Here is a 22,630-nt window from a genome sequence, read left to right on the forward strand (position 1 = left end):
CCCCCCCAACTACAATGATGTATATTACAGGAGGACATGTTAGAATATGTGTTAACATTAGTTGTCCAAAAACAGGTTAAAGGTTTTCCTGTTTAAATCACCTTGAAATGACGTGACTAATCACCTATTACCCAAGATTAGCTGTTTGCCTCTATATGGACCTCAGTGAAATTTAATATGTCCAAATAAGGTTTAAGTTACTCATCACATATTGCCATGTCGGTCTAGAAATATATACACCAGACAAAAATAAATTGGGAGAAATGCACAGGAAAAGAAATCCATGCCCAATATTCACTTTAATACCCATTTTAATTCAAATAATTTCATATTTAACCAGACTCAGGATCCTTTATTTTAACTGTCCTGCCAGTAAGGATTGACTATGTGGAAGGGGGTAAAGAGAAGGGACATAGAAATCCAGGAGACCAGTGGGAGGAAGTGTACAAGAAAACGGTGTGTTGAGGAGACAGGCAGGATCCCAGTGCAGATATGCACTGCAGACACACGACACTGGTCTGAAGTCTAAGCGAGTAGACGGCTTATTACATTGTGGAATGTACTGTGTTCGAATAGCAGTCAGTTCTTAATCTGGGAGTGCCAAGTGAAACATTCACAGTTCATTTTGATCCCGTGAGAAGGTCAGAGATATGGTGCGTATTCATATCCATCAAACTGCAGAGCAATTTCACAAATAGCAGCTCCTTACAGCAAATGTAAGCTGAGCAGGAGTTCTGAAGGCCACCTCTGTACCTGCTGAGAGGTTCCAGCTAAGACATGGCCAGGATTCTTTGCGGATACCGTGAAGACGATCAGATCAAGGCAACGCACCGTTATCGTTGTTTAGATGGTCTTTGAAGCCCCACACCTCAATCGTTGCGATCTGGAAGGTTTCTGAGCACAGAGGCTGGTTATTGAAAGTATTGCAGTGACTGGTTCTTCCGTAATTCAGATCTGAATCCAGATATAAAGCTTGTCCATCGCCACCACCTGATAGAACACAAAGAGTCAGTGTACCGCCCAAAATTGTACAACGCTGCCTTCTACAATAATGGCAATATAACCACTGGGAGGAATGTTCTATTAAATCTATGGATTACATGATAAAGCTGTACATATAAAGCAATAGTGGTATATACAGAAAATATAGTAGTTTCCGTAGCATCACCAATGCCTACTACATTGCAGCCTGCGGCTACTCACCTATGATGATGCAGTCTGTGCTCCCCGCCATAAACATAGAGGCGGTTTTGGATGGGAGGTTGAAGTGGCGGGTGGCCAGGAAAGGGGACAAGCGATCAGAGGGGTCTGTGCTGTCTGCGATCTTGATGGGAGAGCTTGATCCCTTGTCGGCAGCTGCTGAACTTTCCCTGCCGAGCTCAGGGTGTTTTATTATCACCCACTCATAGCGCTCTACCTCCGGCTGCAACTGAGTAAGCAAAAGAAGACGATATCTGTGAGTTGTGTCTATGTACAAGTCTTCCAGGACAAAACTACAGTACTCAACTTTTTCATGCAGCACAGTATGTTACAATGGAAAACTCAGATGATTAAAAACAATGTGACTACCGAAACATGAGGTCAAGGGTCACTAAAAAAAAAAGCTTTGAGGGTTAGATCTGTTCACCTACAGAGGAATCGCACCTTACCCGAAAAACAAAACACTCTCCGGTTCCGAAGAAGCTCAGCTTGTTACCGCTTCTCTTGCGTGCGCTCCAGTCTGTAGAGAGGAAAGCCCCACACACCTAGGATACAATAAGCTGTTTAGTAAACAAGGGATGTGGAAATATTTGGGTGACTAAACCCCTGAGCAGACATTACGCCCTCAGCATGTGCAGATTTACCAGCGTAAAAGAATACTGGGAACAATAACAGCAAGAACAGAAAATAATATGATCAGTAATTTAAGGGTATGGTAATCCAGTGTTTTGCAGTAGAAGATGGGGACAGTTATAGACCTATTTTCAATTGAACATGGACTAAACAGCTACGTCATACTATTCAGTAAAGAGGAAAACCCCACAGAAATGTATCAGTGTTTTGTAAGGGGCTGAATGCTGTAGTTTTCCACCTCTACAAAAGCGCAGCACAAATGTTGACATCCTATCATACGAGTGCGATTAAGCTCTGAAGACCCTGCATACCACGTCAGAGTTTATACTACTCTCCTGTGATGATCAGACCATTTCCCCTTAACGTCAAACTGTCACCATGGTAGTGATTGAGGGACTAGGGGGTTCTGGCTGGACCAGTGTTAATGTTTACAGCGTCCATCCGACACCTCCCTTAGTATGGTGCAAAATAAATTCTATCCTTATTTTCTAACCATAAAATGGAGCAGACAAATTAATAGCAATGCTTAGAAAAAAATAAAATAAAAACAATTTAGGGAATGTTAAACAAAGCATAACTGTTCAGAGGAGTATAGACACAAACACACAATGGTCACGGCAGCTCGTTCCCTATATACAGAGTCAAGTCTCAGGTATCTACGTACCTCTTTGTTGGTGGTTTTGATGAGAAGAAGGGTGGGTTCGTGCCCCTCACAGTGCAAGTAAAACCTGACGGGAAAAAACAAAAAAACACAAGTAAGAACAGGTCAGACAGAACTTTAAAATACACAGGTATCAGCCCAATATTTTTACTACCATGGCCAGTGGATGAGATCACTAAGAGGGACAGTTGTTTGTGGGCATCAGGAACTACAGTGACCAAGTCTGATCCTTGTGCAGATGTTCCATGAGGAATACCAGATAAAGGTATATTCTCAGAGTCTGCAGAAAGGACCATCAGCTCTGGAAGAAAGTTTCTGAAGCACAACTGGGATAGAGTCATCAATGGATAGACTATCTTATGGAAGAACGGTGCAATGTCCTTCCAACACAGTTCAGTGGATAAGTGAAAACCCCAATTCCATTGCCAGGATGTATCCAAAAAGATACAGTAGTTAAAAGGTATTATACACACACAACCTGGCAGGAGGTAATCCAGCCTGAGGCTGCTCCTGCAGTCCCACTGGAAGATCAGGGATAGGGACCACCACCACCAGCACTGCAGTTCACCAGCTCAAATAAAATATGCACTTAAAAATGGTTTGTTTTTTTTGCACTCCCCTGCGTCTAGTATCGGGGATTAACTCTTTTGGCCCTGCACGCCAGATATTAACAGACGCTGCACTGTCCACACGTTAAACACCTACATATTTAGTAAATATACATTATTTTTACATAAACCCCCCCCCCCCCCTCCCCCAGTGCTAAGGTTTAACCCATTCGGCGAGCAGCATCGGGTATGAATATCGCTGCTATAGCAGTTATCTTGAAACGCGTGGGGTCGGGCCACAATAACACAAGTCCAATAATGGACATATTGATTTGATATACATTAACAAATACAACATTTTAAAAAAAAACCAAAAAAAACAAAAACACAGCTGTGTGAAGCGGTGACAGATTTATGTTCATAGGATAGTTGAACTACAGCCGCAGTGCCATCTCCTGTCAGTGTTATTTCGGGCACCCCATGGAAGCCTTTGCTCAGGTACCTCACCCACCATATCAAGATGTGTCTCAGTGGCTCCTAGTAACCAAATCTGAACATCTAGATTGCTAGATGCCCATCAATGACCCAACGTATTATTAATAGAAGGATCCCATGTATACAGAGATCTCACCTGCTGAGGCTGTTGCCATGCTCCTGGTTGGTATAGAGCAGCAGCGGCTGGCAGAGGGCAAACCTCTCCGGGATCCAGGACCATATGTCTCGCATCTCTTTCACACATACAATCTCAGAGGTGAAGTTCTCAGCGTGGACGGCCAGGTGGACATTCTGTCTGCAAGAGACGTCGTGGGAAAAAATCAGATTGCATAGGGGGAAAGGAAACCATATACAGACACAGAACTAATAGCTAATAAGCAGGAATAAGGGCCATAGGGTCTTCTTGCTTAACATAAAGCGCCAAAACCCACAACACCCTATTTAGGCTATAACTGTCTCAGTGATGCCACTAGTGAAAGGATATTGGGCAGACCTAATATGTCTGCCTACACTATAACCAGGTAATTATTTTTTATTTTTTTTTATTTAGTCATCTGATCAGAGGGGCGAGTCAGTGACTTATGGGTTACTAAAGCGAAGAAACTTTACTAAACTTTGTTGCAGCTCATCTACAATTCCCAGAACTCCCTGCGATAGATGACTTAACACCGAATTCTATTCCGACAGCAGCGGCAATGACAGAAATTAGCTACAACAAGTCCGGTCCTTCTGTCGCTGATCTTATCAGTTGCTATGCAGCAGCAGAAAGCCCAAGAAGATTACACTAATCATGGATCAGATGGCAAGGTAAAACAGGCAGCATAACAAATACTGCAGACAAGTATATAAAATAGACCAACAGGCCTGTGAGCACGAGGTTCCCACTAGAATTCTACAAAAAGCCTCTCGTCGATTCTTCAGTTTTGGGTGGACCTAACTGACAGTACCTATACTCACGTATTTTTATTTACATTTTCAAAAAAAAAAAAACAACAAAAAAAAACAACTCACTACAGGCCATAATACACATCTACAAGAAACAAAATATGAATCAAATATACAGTGTAAGGGAATATACATTATTTACCGTTAGATAGCAGAGAACAGTGGTAGGAATAGGCATGTATTTTAAAATTAAGAGCCAACCTATTAAGAGGTATCCCAAAGCCAATTTGCTGCCTGACAGCAGTGTGCGGGGGGATTTTTCTGAGTTTCAGTTCTAACTATCCCCTTGCTCAACCACTTATTACTTAGAAACTGATTAAATAATGCACAAAATGCAAGTTGCTCAAAGTCTATGGGGCAGATTTAGGTCAGTGCGAGGTGCCGCTTAACATCGCCTCAATGTGTCTCCGCGGACTGTTCCGAGAACGCACTGCATCACCTCGTGCCGAATTGAATCTGCTCCTATGAGAGTACGGGGCTGGGAGATTTCTGTAGCCAAAGACAGTTGATAACAGACAATAGGTTAAACTGAGGAGGATTAAAAAAGGTTCTATTTATTTAATAAACTCCATATGTTCTGTCAAGTTACCAGACCTTATTTCGGATGTCACACGTGAAGTCTTCTAATAGTTTTAGTGAACCTTTAAATATTTATATGGCAATGGATAGATGACAGGTTACACTGTACTCCTTTTTCATGCATTCAAATAATCATTTGCAAGACAGATATGACTGCTGCCACCGGCTCCATTATCTCGTCTTTACCAAGCCCCATGCCCCACCCACACATGCGACAGGTTAGTATATCAGTGCACACAGCCTGCCATTAGACATTACTTGGCAGCAGCCATGCGATAAGAAACAATAAGTTGGGATTGAGTGTCAGGCACAAGTCTGCGCTTCCCTCCTTCGCATGGTTGGATTTCAAAGGATTTGCCCTTAGTGGATGGAGAAGCTTCTAAAAATAGTATTATTAATTAATTGTGTGCGGTTGTCTGGGATACATGACGGCTGCTGTATAAACACTTCTAACAGAAACTCTGACTTGTGCTGTGACGAAATGTTCTTCATGTAAGACACAGGGCCAATAAGTCACTATACTCCACCGTGTAAGTCCTGGACATAAGTCACCTACACACAGGACACAGCACCTCTGCTGACTGAAACAATATTCCTGAGACAACAGCTGAACAACTAGGAAAGTCAGGGACATGGAGTCTCATGGGTAGATTTACCAAACTGTCCACAAAGGAAAAGTGGAGATGTTGCCCATAGGAACCAATCAGATTTTAGCCATCATTTTTTAGAATGTACTACATAAAAAGCTAGAATCCGATTGGTTGCTATGGGAAACACCTCCACTTTTTCTTTTCAAATGGTTTGAAAAATCTACCCCTCAGTGTTGTCACCAATTCCTAGTGAATGGATAGGCTGCATTCCCAGAAGCCATGGACCAGCCCGCTAAGTGGCAGCCCCTCCGGAGCCCTGGACCAGCCCGCTAAGTGGCAGCCTCCAATCTTTGTAAGAGATGGATCCAGTTTAGCACATGTATTAACGCCTCTAAATATCAATATAGCTGGTGCTCAACGATGTCATCTTCAGAATTTATTAGGTCACTTACCATATGTATTATAGGGAATACCAAAACCCTTCTGTAAATGTGATCGATTCAAGGTGTAATTGTCTAGTAATCCATAGCAACAAGTCAGTAATAAGCTGTGAACGGGTCAGCACACGTTAAACTAATAAAAGCATATCTTGGTTGCAATGAATTATTGCATGTTTGCACAATGTTAGTAATTACCCATACAGGTTTTTTCAGGACAGACTGCTGCTACAGTCAAGGAATGAATAATAGGTTACGCAATCTGGGAACTGGTCCATATAACTCCTATCAGCACCTATGCAGAGAGACAGTGCCCAGATAAAGCTACAAATTAGTATCAGCTTTCTTTCAGCCCACAGCTCAGGCAAGTTAAACAGCCGGCCAGGAAAGCATCAGTCACTGAACATTAGGGGAGAGGAAGCAGCGTGAGTAGAGGAAGGGAGACAGCGAGTTCACTTACCGGACAGGAGACTGTACTCTGGATAGGACAGGAAGAGCAGAGGAAGAGAGAGAAGAAAGCAAAGAATAAACATGAGTGAATTGGTGAAAAGTGTCAAGTCATTTTCTAATCCGTTAAAACCACTGACCACAAGGACTACTGACAATGCCTAGTTCACATACACTGGGAGGTTTATAAATAAACTACACAGTACAGATCTGCAGAATCTATTACTAACGCTGCAACAAAATGACAGAACGGTCTGCATAGCATACAAATAGCACCAAAACTGGTGATCATTGCAAGGGACAAGAGAGGTATCATACATAATCATCATTTATTTATATAGCGCCACTAATTCCGCAGCGCTGTACAGAGAACTCACTCACAGCAGTCCCTGCCCCATTGGGGCTTACAGTCTAAATTCCCTAACACACACACTCGGACAGACACACAGACTAGGGTCAATTTGTTAGCAGACAATTAACCTACTAGTACGTTTTTGTAATGTGGGAGGAAACCGGAGAACCCGGAGGAAACCCACGCAAACACGGGGAGAACATACAAACTCCTCACAGATAAGGCCATGGTTGGGGATTGAACTCATGACCCCAGTGCTGTAAGGCAGAAGTGCTGACCACTGAGCCACCGTGCTGCCCCAACATGCAAAAACAATGATGCATATTCAGTGCAGGAGCCGAACTGAAAAACTAGGACCTATTTAAAATGAATATTCAGGTTCTGGCTGTAATAAGAACATGGCTTAATATAGCAAAACTGCAGAGACGCCAAGAAGAAGGATGTATAATGCATTCGACACCGCAGACTTAATCAGTGTGATGGGAACGGCACATTGCCAATTGTGTTACTGAGGACCCTACTCCTTCCACTCTCTGTTTACGACTTCACCCTGGCCTCTAGACCCCTGGTCACATCATGACACTGGGCCTGATTCATTAAGTATCTTAACTACAGAAACTTCTTATTTCAGTCTCCTGGACAAAACCATGTTACAATGCAAGGGGTGCAAATTAGATTTCTGTTTTGCACATAAGTTAAATACTGACTGTTTTTTCATGTAGCACACAAATACTTGATAGCTTATTTGCACACTGAAATTTAAAGTTGATATTTGTGTGCTACGTGAAAAAACAGTCAGTATTTAACTTATGTGCAAAACAGAAATCTAATTTGCACCCCTTGCATTGTAACATTGTTTTGTCCAGGAGACTGAAATAAGAAGTTTCTGTAGTTAAGATACTTAATGAATCAGGCACACTGTCCCTATCACTTACAGAATAACACCGGCTGACAGGTCACTGCCTCCCAGAAGATCAGCCCACATCTCCTGCTACGTTAATATCCAGGGTACACAAGGACTAGTAGGAGATGGAGACTGAATGCAGTATGAAGGTCAGAACAGTCCCTAGTCAAGAGACGCCTACAAACAAATTACTACTAGGAATTATTTAGGCACATGAGACTTTCACCAAATGTAGGCAAAGAGCAAACATGGGAACAGGTCAGCGTTCCTCTTGTAAACTGTCTGCACAATATATTCCCGGGACTTAATCTATTTAATCCCTCAATGTGTTTAGAGAAATATGTGGCACAGGTGCTTCTACATATACATCTTCAAGTAACATTAAAAAGGTGACCCATACATGCTGCAAGTTTGCTAGCCATTTGTGTAGTTTTAGACCCAATTACCATTAAATTGCAGCACACATGAGAGTAAAATAAGTTTGCCGATTCTGATCAACATCGGAACGTCATGGTTCAGATGTCGATAAGGACAGCTGGTGATCCGGCATTTTACAGCGTATGCAGTTATCACCCAACATCGCTAACTGTGCCTTCTACGATTGCACCAGAGCGCCAAACAATGAGATCTTTCTGTTTAGGTCATGGTCAAATCTTAGTAGATCCAGCCACTTTGCCTAACCACCTGCAGGAATGACAGCAACCAATAGAAGGAGCGCAGCGAGAGCTTTCTTGGCAAAGTATGGATTGAGCGCACTGGTGTACCTAGTTTTGTAGAGAAAATGAGACTTCAACTTGAGTAGCGAGAATATTACAATTGCAAAGTGGAGAGGGTGTATTTTTAGGGATGCATAGCCGTTTTCACTCCACAAAACGACTATTTTTACACCAGCTCAGAGTTGGCCAAGACACGAGTCTTGTCCTATAATTTTAATGGGATGCGGCTTATGCCTTCCAGTTAAGTTTCAGATGAGAAGGTTATTTTGTCCTATGTAAAAGAAAGCTTTAAATACAAAAAAAAGTGTCAAATATAGTAAACAGTAAAGGCTCCTTTCACTCATAATTAATATTGGCAGTATTTAAGGAGAAAACAGAAATGTTACTTAAATGGGGTGGCTCTATAGTGGTAGGACTTTGGACTTGTGAGTTTTATACTTTTGCATAGTGCACATATTCAGATTTTTGTGCCTCTGCGCGTTTAAGCTCACTGCTGTTTTGTGGAGGGGTCCTGTGTGGAAAATAATGATGTACCTTGATGTGCGTAGGGAAGACTAGCCAGACACACTGCTGTAAAACAAACACGTTTTGCAGTGCGCTTTGTAAATGAAGCCAGGAAAACCAGATACAATTAACATATCTTACAATATTTGGATATTTGACAATTTAGAAATACGACTGGCATAATATTGAGCAACTTCATTGGCATAAGGTATCCTTTCCTAATAAATCTTTAGATTTTGCTCTAATTAAAGTTTTATGGACACATTCTTCATGCATTTAAGAATATTGGACACCAAGGGGTAAATGTATCAATATGTGGGTTCTTCAACACCCGCGTGTTCAGCCTCTTCCGCGATTAAATTTCAAGCGGCGCTGCATTGTAAAGGGTTAACTTCCCTTTACAATGCAGCGCCGCTTGAAATTTAATCGCGGAAGAGGCTGAACACGCGGGTGTTGAAGAACCCGCATATTGATACATTTACCCCCAAGTCAGGAGAATAAAGAGCAATCAATTATGGTTCATCAATATGGCCAGAGTCCTGCTTGTGCAGATAGTTGGCCTCCTAAAACCCAGTTTTGGCACAGGCAATAATTGTTCATTTAAAGCCTTAAACTGCTAGCAAGTTTTGTTCGTTATCCTCTATCCCAGTCTGGAGTGCTTACCTTTTCTGCTTTACCGTGATCCCTTTCTGCTGCAGAGCCTTCTCATTGGCCATTTGTAGCAGCTGAATTTCCTTACGGGAGAAAAGCCGGATCGCAAAGGCTTTCTCCAGGAGCTTCTCAGGAGTCACAGAGTTGCTGATGTCCCTCACAAATACCTGGATGTCTCTTTTTACGTTGTTTGATTCCATGGGCTGGCCACCTCTTACCTTGTGGAAGAATTTAAGAAGAGCCAGGGCTACCCTGAACAGCACTTTGTAACCCTCCACCAAAAACACATCAAATACACGAGTAATATAGGCAAAGGGTAGGTCTCCAAAGAGCCACCTCTGCCAGTCAGAGTACACCTCCAAGACATCTTCAGACACCGCTACCATGAGCTTGTGAGGTCCCTGGCAGTATTTGCCCGCAAGATCTCCGAAAGTCATGCAAGACGATTCAAACGCTAAGAAAGTTTGGTCAACGAGTCGCCTGTTTGGATCATTGCAAGCCAGTATTCGGGAGACGTTTTCAAAGCATTCTGCCTCATCTTGGCTATAGTGGAGGAGCAGTGCCACGAGGGACGGAAGAATGGGACAGAAGGAAATGTCTGGGAATTGGTTTGAGATGCAGAGGATGATTTTCCTAACAGCTCCAATCCCTTCAGAGTTGAGACAAAAGGTGGGAACCTGGCGGTCATCCACAAATTCCGGCAGAGGTAGGGAAGTTGAATTCCGCTTGCCGACGATTTTCCCCACAATGTCACGGTACACGCTGGCATCTGGCGTCACGGTGCGACACGGGATGTCTCTTATCAGTTTTTGGTACACCTTGGCCCGTAATGAATGGCTCTTTGCCCAATATCCCTGACGGGAGAATTGTTTTAACTCCTGAAAATCTGTACAGTTTAGTACTTTGGGGCTCTGCTCTTGTCCCCCCGTCTCCATTTTATCCCAGTCCACAAAACGCCCATATTCTTGGTCATCCATTGCTGCTTGTCGTAAGAAAGTGTTTTTTTCCCCAGGAATAAATTCTCAGTTCATAGTGTTTTCTGAAAATAGAAAAATACAACAATATCAAATGATTTTCTTTAATTTTTCAGAAATACAATGTAAAACACATGGACAAGGTATGTGGGGTGTAGGATTAGGGTTTTTGCCAGGGGAGACCCGGCAATCTGGTAAGGGTGGTAGAGAGGGTTAGTCCGTAAAAAGCAGAGCTTGTCCAACTGGTAAACAACCATTTACTACAGTGCTATCCAATTGGGGTCAACGGTTCGAGGAGTTTGCATGTTCTCCCTGTGTTTGCGTGGGTTTCCTACGGGTGCTCTGGTTTTCTCCCACACTCCAAAAACATGCAGGTAGGTAAATTGGCTGCTATCAAAATTGACACTAGTGTCTGTCTGTCTCCCTCTCTGTCTGCCTGAGTGTGTGTCTATATTAAGGAACTTAGACTGTAAGCTCCAGTGGGGCAGGGACTGATGTGAATGGGTTCTCTGTACAGCGCTGCGGTATTAGTGGCGCTATATAAATAAATGAGGATGATGAGAAAGGTAACTGGATTCAGATTAAATTAGCACTTTCGTGTGTTTGTATGCTAGTGGTAGGGAAATTGCATTGTAACCTCAGTATATCCTTGAACATTATTGACCTTAAAGAAAGGAAATTTGCAAGGTGCTTTTTTAAAAAGCACCTCATCTGCAGGTCTACCGTAATATTACGCTAAAGTCACATGAACAATAACTTGCTAATGTACACCTGTGAAAATAGGGATAACTAAAGCACAGATTGTGCAAACACCCAAGTTCAGAACTCCCCTAAGCCATGACCTTAATTTAGGCACCAGAGAGCACCAAGTTTCCTAAATGTTGCTTCTAGAGGAAAGTGAAAGTGAACCACAACCTCCAACAGTCAGCCTCATTACGCAGAAGTGATCTCACAGAGGGGTCTGTAGTGACAACTGTTTAATCCCTATTCATTTTCTTTACCATTGTCCATTTAACACAGTGGCTCCAATCCTCAAAACAGTCTGCCTCCTTTGTTAAATACCCTGATCACTTTTCAGTTAATTGAATAAATGGCTATCCATGCTGGATCTGCCAGGATAGGAGGTGTGTAGTGAGCGAGTCACCCGATTGGACAAGACCAGCATTCATTCAACAAATTACCACAGTCAGAATACACCTTCCGACATAATGAAGCCCTGTGATTGCTCCGATCCTCTGCTCTGAAACACCACAATCTGCTGCTCTTTCTGAGTTACGTTTGTTGTTCAAGGGGAGGTGAGGGGGGAGATAATCTCCCAAATTGGATAACTACTTTAAAGCTTACATTTACTAATTAGGGGAGAATAAATCCAGAAGTCATTCGGTACTTATGCAAGTAAAACCAGTGTATACCAGTCTTTTAGACAATGGAGGTCTGTTTGTGCCAACGTGCATGGTCAAATAAATGGGTATGTACAAAACCAGTCTCTTCTTAACAGCGAGAGAGGGAAAGGAAAGCAGCAGCAGCACCAAATAAGCCGTCACTGGCTGGGATAACATCAGCCCTGACCTAGATAATTTGAAGCCACTGTTAAAACATTAAACACAGACAGTCAAATTTTATAGAGCCTAAGAAGAGGTGGCCAAGCCGAAATGAAAGTTCTCCCCTTGTCCTAGCAGACGTAGGCGTGTTCTTATTTATGGGACAATCTAATCTGCTCGATATTATTCCTGACTGCAGAGCAGACACCACGGCTCACACAAGTGATTGTGAACTATTATTGCAGATGTAGCCAAAAATAGCTTTATTCATCACCTAGAATCACTCCCCAGCCCCCATGAATCCAAGGACATTGCTTGGTTTAAAGCAAGAAAGTCTTTTCTCTGTTGTGGAACTGTGCATTCATAATATGATCATAACGTACACCAAGAACCTTCCCTGAATTTCAGATATATCACAGTTTATTATACATACATTTAATATAGCGCCTCGTATGTTTTCAGTGCATAATGTGTGCTCCTGCTCTTATAGATCGTGGTCATACATTTGAGGAATTAGGGAAGTGTGGACTGATCCCCCTACTTCTGTGGAACTACAGACTCCAGCATGCACGGTCACTCTCTAGGGCTCAGAGTTAAAGCAGAGAGACATATTCGAGTCCATGAATGTCAGCCTGGATGAGAAGGAAGAGAGCCACACAAGAAACACAAGACTTCTATTTCTGACTGTTTTCATGTTGCTCAAACAAACTGCTCAGTCTCTCCTGCAATTGTATGCTCAAATTAGAGGACTATGGTCACAATAAAAAGTAAAAAAAAAAAAACCCAAAAAAACCAAACACATTAAAAGTTTAGATTTTTACAATAAACAGGTGTTAAACAAAAGGAAAAATTATGTTTTGTCATCACTTCTATTACCACCTCTTCACAGAGAACACTGTGCTAGGGTTTCAGACCATTGGCTTACCAACTTTACATGGAACACCAACAACTTAAAGGCAAAAGAAAATAATTCCAGCAAAGACAAGGGCGGAAAAATTTAAAAAAGGCAAATGTCTTAAATAGAACAAGATAATTGGTATATTTGTAAAAAAAACAAAAACCCCAAAAAAATAAAACAAACCCAAAACCATAAAATTAAAAGGAACCTATTGTGACTGCGTGGAAGCAAGACTATCTCCCTGAATCCCAAGCTATATAAATGTTACAATACCAATAATATTAAACAAAACTAGATTATAGAAAGCATTAAATTCAATAAACACTGCAGCCACTATAACGCCTATCCAGCTAACCAGTCCTTGCAGAACAGAAGGAGGGGGCCTCCCAGCCACAACACAGATCCATTACAGAATCACTGCACAAGTCAATAAAACGCTGTAACGAGATTAAACCATGTTCGATTTTCCTGAAAATAGCCGACGGCTGCAGAATTCATTACACATTACTGCACACGGCCTGTATAGATGCACACAGATATTCACACAAGTCTGATCAGCCCATGTTAGATCTTATGTATAGATGCCCAATACTGGAAATGGACGGAAACATGTTATAATATACTGTTAAAATAGATAAAAAAAAAGAAAAAAAAGAAAATGATCCGATATATATGCCAGAAGACTGCAGTTGGCTTATAAACTGGTGACAAATAACCGTACACCTGAAGGACTTCGGGGTAGATTTATCAAACCTTCTAACAGGGATAGTGGAGGTGTTGCCCATAGCAACCAGATTCTAGCAATAATTTATCTTGCACATTCTAAAATGATAGCTACAATCCAGTTGGTTGCTATGGGCAACATTTCTAAATTTCCTTTTTAGGGGGTTTCATAAGTCAACCGCCTTATAGGTTTATAGTAGATTAAATGTATTGCACACTTTCCAAACATGGTGGCTTAGTAGATAGCACTTCTGCCTCAAAGCACTGGGGTCATGAGTTTGATTTCCGACCATGGCCTTATCTGTGAGGAGTTTGTATGTTCTCCCCGTGTTTCCTCCGGGTGCTCCGGTTTCCTCCCACAATCCAAAAACATACTGGTAGGTTAATTGGCTGCTATTAAATTGCCTTTAGTCTCTCTGTCTGTGTGTATATGTTAGGGGATTTAGACTGTAAGCTCTAATGGGGCAGAGACTGATGTGAGAGACTTCTCTGTACAGCACTAGAGATTTAGTGGCGCTATATAAATAAATAGATTATGATGAAGCAAGAACAGCCTTAATAACTGAACAGCATGCAATTTTATTTTCTGCCTCAAGTAGCAGAACATTGGCTGCCTCCGTCACTGGAATCCTTATGATCCCTTCTTATGATGCAGATCACTGCATACAGAATTCTCCAGGCACCAAGCAATCAACTTACAAATATAAGGCTGTGTAACCACTACATAGACATAGAGACATCATAAATTGAAACATACATGCCCAGAAAGGACTCGCTGTTTCAGGAACTATCGGCAGTTGGTTGAGCAATCGTTCGTGATTTTGTACACACTGCAGGATTGGAACGACGTTGAAACGATATTTCTAGTTCTGCTGAACAATCAAACGAAACTACGATCGGTACTTTGGAACGACAGTTCATTGTTTAAGCGTACACGCTAATGCAATATTGGTCCGAATGGTTGTTTATCACTCAATTGAACCAATGGTCGGCTGCAAACACCGTAGTGTGTACCCACCCAAGTCCCACTGTTCTGCTAATTACACAGACCTACAAATTTGGGGACAGTTCTACTTACAGATACCTATTCTGCACACAATTTAACCATCACCAATCGATTACTTGAGATAAGTCTGCACAAAGTGCATTATACCAATCAGCCAATATTAACACATTTCCTCTCACAAGGAGAAGAACATTTATTCTCAACAAAGCAGAACAAAGATTAATTTTATACAAAGCATTTCGACAAAGACAGAATGGTCTTACTTGCAATTAAACCTAGGATCTCGGAGAAAACCGAGATTAGCTCTGTTCCGTTCAACAACTTGAGCACAAATGAAAGTTACATGAAAATGCCAGGTCTCCAATACAGCCAACAGACTGATGTGATCCGTGCAGGGCAGACGGCAACCTGGGAACCACAATTAAAAAGAGACAGTATTGTTTTACCCAGAGTACAGTATTGTCTACTTTCTGAAATACTGGGAAGTAATGCAGTTATCAAAGCTCAGCTGAGGCAGATAACCATTCCTGATTTCAGAATCTTTATAGAAGAGCAACAATCATAAATGCAGTAAAGTGTTTGAATTATTCAGGAGCCATTTAATCTAATGAATTTAAGAGAAGGAGATTGCCGTGTTGGGATGTAGTTGCTTCTCTAACCATACAGACAGCATGATTGACAAGGTTGCTGTGCAGAATGAAGATTGGTACATCAGTGATGTCACAGCAGCTTAACAGAATGCAATCTTGTCTTTTTGACCTTTGAGGTTCATAGGATTTGATTCGCTGTGACAAAAACTGCTGATGCCCAGTCCATTTTACTTTGCCCAAATGGGCACATGTATAACAGGGTACACAACCACATTCTGGCTTCAAGAACAAATCCGGCAAAAGTGATCTGTTCGTGATTTTTTCCAGCCAAACCCGCAAAGGCTGGTGAAAAAGAAAATATAAATAACTTCACAAGTCTGCGCTACCACCACTTTATGTCAATCCTATTCATTATTCTCAACTTTGCAGCTTTTACTACTCAGTCCATGAGAGGAGATCGGAATGATCTTGTTCATATGTGTTACAAAATTTACGTGTTATTACAGTTAGAAATGTGCTTTCCCTCGTGTACCTGGAAGGTGCAAACGGCATTACATTAAATATAGACATCCTCCCTATTTGTTGAATTGCAATTAAAAGGTCTCATCAAGGAAAATTAAAAGGTTATTGCTGCAAGTGGGTGCAATTGTGGCCATTGGTGTGCCTAGCCTTCATTTACATAACACACTACAATCAAGCTCCTCCCATCAGAACATACAAAATTTTGCATCGCTGCTATTTTGATATGCAAATCCAAAATAGGCCTAATTAGCTTAACAATCAGAGCATGACATCACAAAGTGTCATTTACGCTACATGCCCTCAGTTTTGCGCTTTGCAAATGACTGTCATGAGGGACTTCAGCCATAATGGATTGGGCAAGTCATAAATTACATTTAAATAATGCAACAGAATGTCAGTTTAACAATTTTTTTTGGGGGGGGGGGGGGGGGAGAGGGAATTCAATTAGCCGAGATGTGCCTCCGGAACGCTTGTGAGCTTGTGAAGGCACTCTGGGCAATGTACTGCAGATATCGCACACAACTGAATATCCCCCTTGTGTTTTAGTGGTCCATTTAATGTGCACACATAACACATGAAATAGGCCATGTCCTTATTAAATGGTTGTATCCTTCATAAAAACCACCCAACCTGCACAGATCTGTCACTGGGGACTATGAAACAGGTAACCTGCGTACATCCATGCAGGTATAGCTCGAACAGAAAGTCACGTCTAAATAATAAAAGAAACAAAAAGCTATACTTCTGGTAATTTCCCCACCACAAACTAAACAGTAAAATAACATGTTAAACACAGCGAACTTCAGTAGACCCCACAAAGGGTAACATTCAAGAAATTCTCCTTTTCTGGAGACAGGACTGTCCACAGATCCAATCTCCAAGGTTCCGCCTACACCCAATTTATATCCTGGCAACCGGAACCGGTTTCCAATATATTTCTTTATCAAAGTAAAAAGTATTGTCATATGGCAACCAAGATAACAAATCCAAGTGGCGTAGCCTATTAGGCTGTGGTGAAAGAGGGTGCCAGGCAGGCAGGACCTTTATTAAGAGGTCTGATAAAGCATAATCTCAATACAAGGCATGATCTCAAGATGAAGCAAAGCATGAATTTGTTAGCTCTGTTACCAATGGAGCCATGAATGATTCTTTTGTTCACGAACAGACTATGTGGACTTTTAACTGCAGTCATACTCCACATTTGCTGAAACATTTAATTTGCCAACGAAAAATAGATGCCACAAAGCATGCATTGCAATTATTCAAGATGACAGCACATCAGCACTATAGGGAGAAAAAGGAGCCATAATTAAGGGGTGTGAAAAAAACCCCCACATTAAAACAAAGCTTTTTTTTGTGGAAAATGTCAGTATCACAAACAAACATATCCTCATTTGTAGATAGAGTAGAAAAAGGGGGTAACGACTGGCCTGCAAAAAGTAATTTCTATTCGGTTTATTCAGCACTGATTTAGATAGAGATCACACATTTGGGAGTATAGGAGCACTGTTTACTTTCGATGAATTAAGACTATTTAACAGGGGAGTCAAAGTTGGTTGTGATGTTTTTAATGGGTATGTTATACAGATTTCCAGAACTTCTATTGCCAGAGAAATCTGCGCTGTACTAATGCCAAAACCGCTGCATGCAGACTCTTCTGTGCATAATTGGAAATGGTGAACTGGATCAGCTTATCTGTTTTTTTATTGACAGAACCTGCATGAAGTCTGGATGTAAAACCTGAATGTGTAAATTATCCCTAAAATGCCAAGACACCGGACCTTTTCCTCGCAACTCAATCTGAAGATAAAATACACAATATAAGCAAAGCCTGGTCAACCACACATGGACAGCCACCCCGGGAACACCCCACAAGATCTGCCGTTTTGGCGATACTCTGACCCAGTCATCTGGCCATCACAATTTGTCGCTCAGATCCTTACATTTACCCATTTTTCCTGCTTCAAGAACTGACTCTTCACTTACTGCCTAATATATCCCACCCCTTGACAGCTGCCATTGTAAGCAGATAATCAATGTTATTCACTTGTCAGTGGTATTACTGTTGTGGCTGATTGGTATACAGTGTGCTGAGGCATTGAATACATAACAAGCACACTTTTCTATTAAGCAACATACTTTAAAAAAGCAGCAGGGTGCCATCTGGAAGCTAAAAGTAAACATATGTACATGTGGCTATAGCAGTTTAATGCCCAGATGAAAGGAGATGGGTATGTCTTGGGCAGGCTTGACTTTTATTGCAAATGCCTGGTGCCCATCTTTCACTACACTTGTCCTTTAGACCGAGCGCAACAGGATCATTTTTATTGGGCAGATTCAGTTCTGTTTGCTCAGCCTATACAAGGATTGCATGGGAGAAAAGATTAGCAGATAACAGAACAGGATACGCATTCAATTGCCACAAGCTGAGCGAATAGAATGTCTCGTTTGGCCCTGCACACTATATCAGACAGATACTGTTGTGTGCGGACAGACGTACACATGAGGGCCACTTAACTGTGACATTATTTCAGCCTTGCATCTCATTTTGGTTACGCAGAACACTGTAGTTCTGATGATTTTGTCACAGAGCAGACTATAGGTACAAGACTCTTAGATCGTGTATTCCTTTCCACTGTTGACATATTAGTTTTGATCAGATGGACAGAATTGTACCAGGTTAAACAAAAGAACATAGAATCGAGGAACCAGCAGGATTTTTTTATTTTTTTTTTAGCAGCCAGGTACAATGTGCTTTCATTGATATAAACATTAATGGCTCCCAAAAAAGTAAGGTGCCAGCAGCAATCTCATTCTGTGAAAACCGTTCTTCATGGCTCAAATCCAGTTTGTCTTACATGCAAGTTTCGTAACATTAGGAAAATTATAAAACAAAGGGACCACTAAAGCATGTCAAGGAAGTGGGGTAAGGATTGGGCTGCCTTTTTAGCACCCTGAAAACATTTGGGAGAGCCATAAATGGACGGGAAAACAACATTTTAATAGGCTATTCTGCCACGTCATCTGCACAAAAATTTGATTTATTCCAAAACACACAAGTTAACATTACGCCAATATGGCCATTTCACCAATTTTAAACACTTATATCGCCAGCATTATCTGTACAGTGCTGTCAAAATATTATTTATTGGTTTCACATCCATGCTCACGGTAGTAGCTGAAACAGGTCAGGAAAAACACCATCCTACTGAAACCAATTCTCTCCTTGCAGCTAATGTATGCCCATTCTCACCTCTTAATAACAAGACTGTCCCAGTAAGTTGTTGCACCAACTCTACAGAAGAGCTATGGCAGCTCACATTCAAATCTGGTAATAGTTGGTAAATATCATCATTTCTGAGGTAGAGGCCAAATATTCCTTCAAAATCAGCTGAAAGTGTTTTTTTTCAGAGTCGGAAATGTAATTTTACTGCAGTGAGTCACTAATAGAACACATGTGAAATCTATTTAAGGAATACAAAGTCTTTGAACACAGGGAAAAAACACAATATAGGCAATGTGCAGGAGTTACTGAAAGCCAGTTTAACTAAAAAACTATACTTCTAAAATGCTTACTTACAAACCTTGAAAACCGCCTTCAGCTTATACAGAACTAACTTCTTCCTCTTTTGTCATGTCACGCACCTTTTCCTGTAGGACAGCAACCACAGTGACTAAAATGCTGCTGGGTTGGATGGCAGGAGCTGGGCAGGTTGGACACTCCTTGGAAAGTCGCATTAATGTGTATGAGCTTTTGGCAAACTGAAAAAGTGGCTATTATTCTGCACCCCCACCCACGTCACTTCCACTAGTTAGTGTTAAAGTATAGGTCCACCCAACACCAAAAAGTCAGTTTCAGGTGGTGAAGTTATATAATAATTCTGAATTCCCTACATCCCCCCCAGTTTGGAAGTTCCCCCATCAATCAGGTGCAATGCCACATAGACAGAAACAGCGCCCCCCCCCCCCCCCCCCCCCCCCCCCACACACACACCTATGAGAATGGCCAGAAGGGGAACACAGGGAAGAAGGCAGAGGGAGAATGGTTTATTTAAAATGTAATCATCAAGTACCTGGAACATTTACAGAGTAAAATGTGAGCGATGTAGCAGTAAATATATACAAATATATATATTTATATATTGGCTAAGTGGTTAGCACTACTGCCTCACAGCTCTGGGGTCAGGAGCTCAATTCCCGATCATGACCATATCTGTGTGGAGTTTGTATGTTCTCCCCGTGTTTGCGTGGGTTTCCTCCCCTACTCCAAAAACATACTGGTAGGTTAATTGGCTGCTATAAAAAAAAAATTGACCCGTGTGTGTAGTGTGTAAGGGAATTTAGACTGTAAGCTCCAATGGGGCAGGACTGATGTGAATGAGTTCTCTGTACAGCGCTGCAGAATCAGTGGCGCTATATAAATAATTGGTCATGAAGGAGGCTTTGTAGGTCATAAAACATCATATGACATTTGTCTATGCAGCACACAAATTAAACCATAATTTCAAGGTATTTAAAAAGAAACCACACAATAGGACACTATCTATGGAATTACATATATAGCAGACAACAGTCTTTTAGCAAACATCCATACTTCTCACTATCCCTTATACTGAAAATTGTTTATATTAAAAAAAAATTAACAAATTAAGAGTAGGCAAGATTGGGAAAACCATTACCATTCAGTTTTATCATAACATATGGTCATGATAATTTTCACCTTAAAGTCTCAATTTTATATTAAAAAGTCCAGGTCATTATATAAAAGAGACTTAAGGTGTAACCTAGTCCTGTGCTGTAATAGAGTTCTGAATTTAGCTGCAAGTGTAACTCTTCTGGAGTGTAGAGCCAAGAGAAGTGAGACACTAATACAATAGATACTGCGACACATGTATCCAATGAAACGCTTTTAAAACGTTTTTTTTGTGTTACAAGTATAGTCAACCCGAAAGCAAGCATGGAAAACACACCAGCGCTCTTAAGCCAGTAGTATAATAAAGGATTTGCTTAGCAAAACAGCACATGATCACAACATTAGAGGCAATGGAGGTTGGACTAGACAAGTTGCCTGCGACATGAACAGTTATACCAAATGTAGTATTCTATGGCTTAAAAGTAGCTATTTTATGACTTATCCAATATCTTCAGCTTAGGTTTACCTGTATAATTTTAAATGGCAGGAACAAAAAGTATTATAACGGCCAGTAGCAGAACTACTGAAAAACTATTCTAGTTTGACCAATAGATGTGGAATGCCTTAAAAGTTCCTATTTTATACAATTGCATTACACTCTATTAACACAACTACAGCCTGGCATTCCATGAGTGTTATCACAGCAATATTGTACCCTAATAAAACCAATAGAAATACAAAGAAGCCAGACACTCACTTGATTGCTTATTTTGATAACACAAATTAATGTTGCACTATCTTGCAATGACATCTCTGCAGAAAGGCTGATCCTTTGTCTAGTTGTTCAAAGGCAAAAATGGATCAATGTATTTGCAGAGACACAACATTAGAAAAGGATTATTTTACATCACCTCCTACAAACATGAAGATCCCCTATGCATCATAAAACAGAAGTACTCCCAGACCCCTTATTCAAGTTCCCTGTACAGCCTGCACGTTGTCAGTACAAAGCACCCACACTTCCACACCTGCAATAAGGCAACACACCTCTAGTGGACTGTAAGTGTTTGATAAAGACATGTTCATTAATATTAACAATACTCCCCCCTATTATAGGTATCCCATTAGCTAATAGGAAATGCAGCAGCATGAACATAGGGCATAGAGGTTTTAGAACAAGTCTAGAAAAATAGAGAACATGACATATGGCCACCTTACCTGAACACAGTGCACTGGAACTAGAGCACAGACACTATACAATCCATAGGTCACAATACCCTATAGCTGCACCACCTGACTTACCTGATTCCCAGAGGCTATCTTTGCCCACTGCCACCCTGCTATACAGTAGGCCTACCCCGGCTGTCTCGTTTCCTCCCCTCTTTATCCCTCTCTATCAGCAGGGACTCTCTGGCCATTCCGCCCTCCACTAAGACTGTCCCCTCCCTCCACTGTCTCTTACTCTCTAAGAGACAGCTACAGACCACGCCCCCTCACGTACCTAGGAGTCCTGTCACTCACACGCCAGAACCCCGCCCCTACCTGCACCCGCTCCTTAGTGCACAGACAGTTGTGTCAATCAAATGGCACGGCCCCGTCTCCATCCGCGCGGGAGCTGTGACTGTCCTGCTCTACCAGCTGTCACTCAAAGTGATGAGCTCCACCCCCTTCCAAGTCCGCTAGCTAGCGCATGCGTGTTAGCGACCTCCAATCCTCACAAGCCAGCCAGGACAATTACATGCCAGGTAATGACTAATGGCTCCAGTGAGGAGAGACTGAGCTGTAGAACATTATACACGTGTTCAGCTCTTCAAATTTCACTTTTAGGTATGCGAAAAGTAAGGTGGAATAACTTTATTTCTTATTGTGCCCAAATGAGTTGTACAGTATATTGTTTTTATTCAGGAACAAACAGCCCTTTGTTTTGGCAGCACATTGGCCCATCTTAGGGCAGTAATGGGTTACCTGATATATTTCATGGGCCTCTAACCGTCACAAGGGCCACATGTAACCCTAATTCTCTGTAATAAGTTAAAACAATATATTTAATCAAATGGGACATCCGTGTATAACAACATATC

General features: G+C 41.5%; 1 protein-coding gene across 4 annotated transcripts; it reads right to left on the bottom strand.

The window, feature by feature from the left end:
* On the bottom strand, positions 1–22,135 carry TBC1D24 (TBC1 domain family member 24). 4 transcript variants are annotated; one of them, XM_075179461.1, is made up of 8 exons: positions 22,051–22,135; positions 9,675–10,701; positions 6,549–6,566; positions 3,674–3,832; positions 2,498–2,561; positions 1,650–1,745; positions 1,204–1,429; positions 1–990 (listed from the first exon to the last, which is right to left on the bottom strand). In XM_075179461.1, the coding sequence occupies exons 2-8, from the start codon at positions 10,637–10,639 to the stop codon at positions 818–820; spliced, it is 1,701 nt and encodes a 566-aa protein (XP_075035562.1). In that variant the 5' UTR covers positions 10,640–10,701; positions 22,051–22,135; the 3' UTR covers positions 1–817. The 4 variants fall into 4 exon arrangements, with proteins under 4 accessions (XP_075035562.1, XP_075035560.1, XP_075035561.1 ...); XM_075179459.1 differs by lacking the exon at positions 22,051–22,135 and adding an exon at positions 21,852–22,016; XM_075179460.1 differs by lacking the exon at positions 22,051–22,135 and adding an exon at positions 21,768–21,854.
* Between the last annotated feature and the right edge of the window lie 495 nt (positions 22,136–22,630).

The sequence above is a fragment of the Mixophyes fleayi genome, chromosome 7, assembly GCF_038048845.1.
Source record: "Mixophyes fleayi isolate aMixFle1 chromosome 7, aMixFle1.hap1, whole genome shotgun sequence".
NCBI lineage: Eukaryota > Metazoa > Chordata > Amphibia > Anura > Limnodynastidae > Mixophyes > Mixophyes fleayi.

Excerpts from the sequence above, each read along its gene's own strand:
- TBC1D24 (XM_075179461.1), bottom strand. The coding sequence starts at position 10,639 with ATGGATGACCAAGAATATGGGCGTTTTGTGGACTGGGATAAAATGGAG. Across the intron at positions 2,562-3,673 it reads CATGGCAACAGCCTCAGCAG|GTTTTACTTGCACTGTGAGG; the intron begins GTGAGATCTCTG and ends TTTTCCCGTCAG. Across the intron at positions 991-1,203 it reads CACAGACTGCATCATCATAG|GTGGTGGCGATGGACAAGCT; the intron begins GTGAGTAGCCGC and ends GTGTTCTATCAG.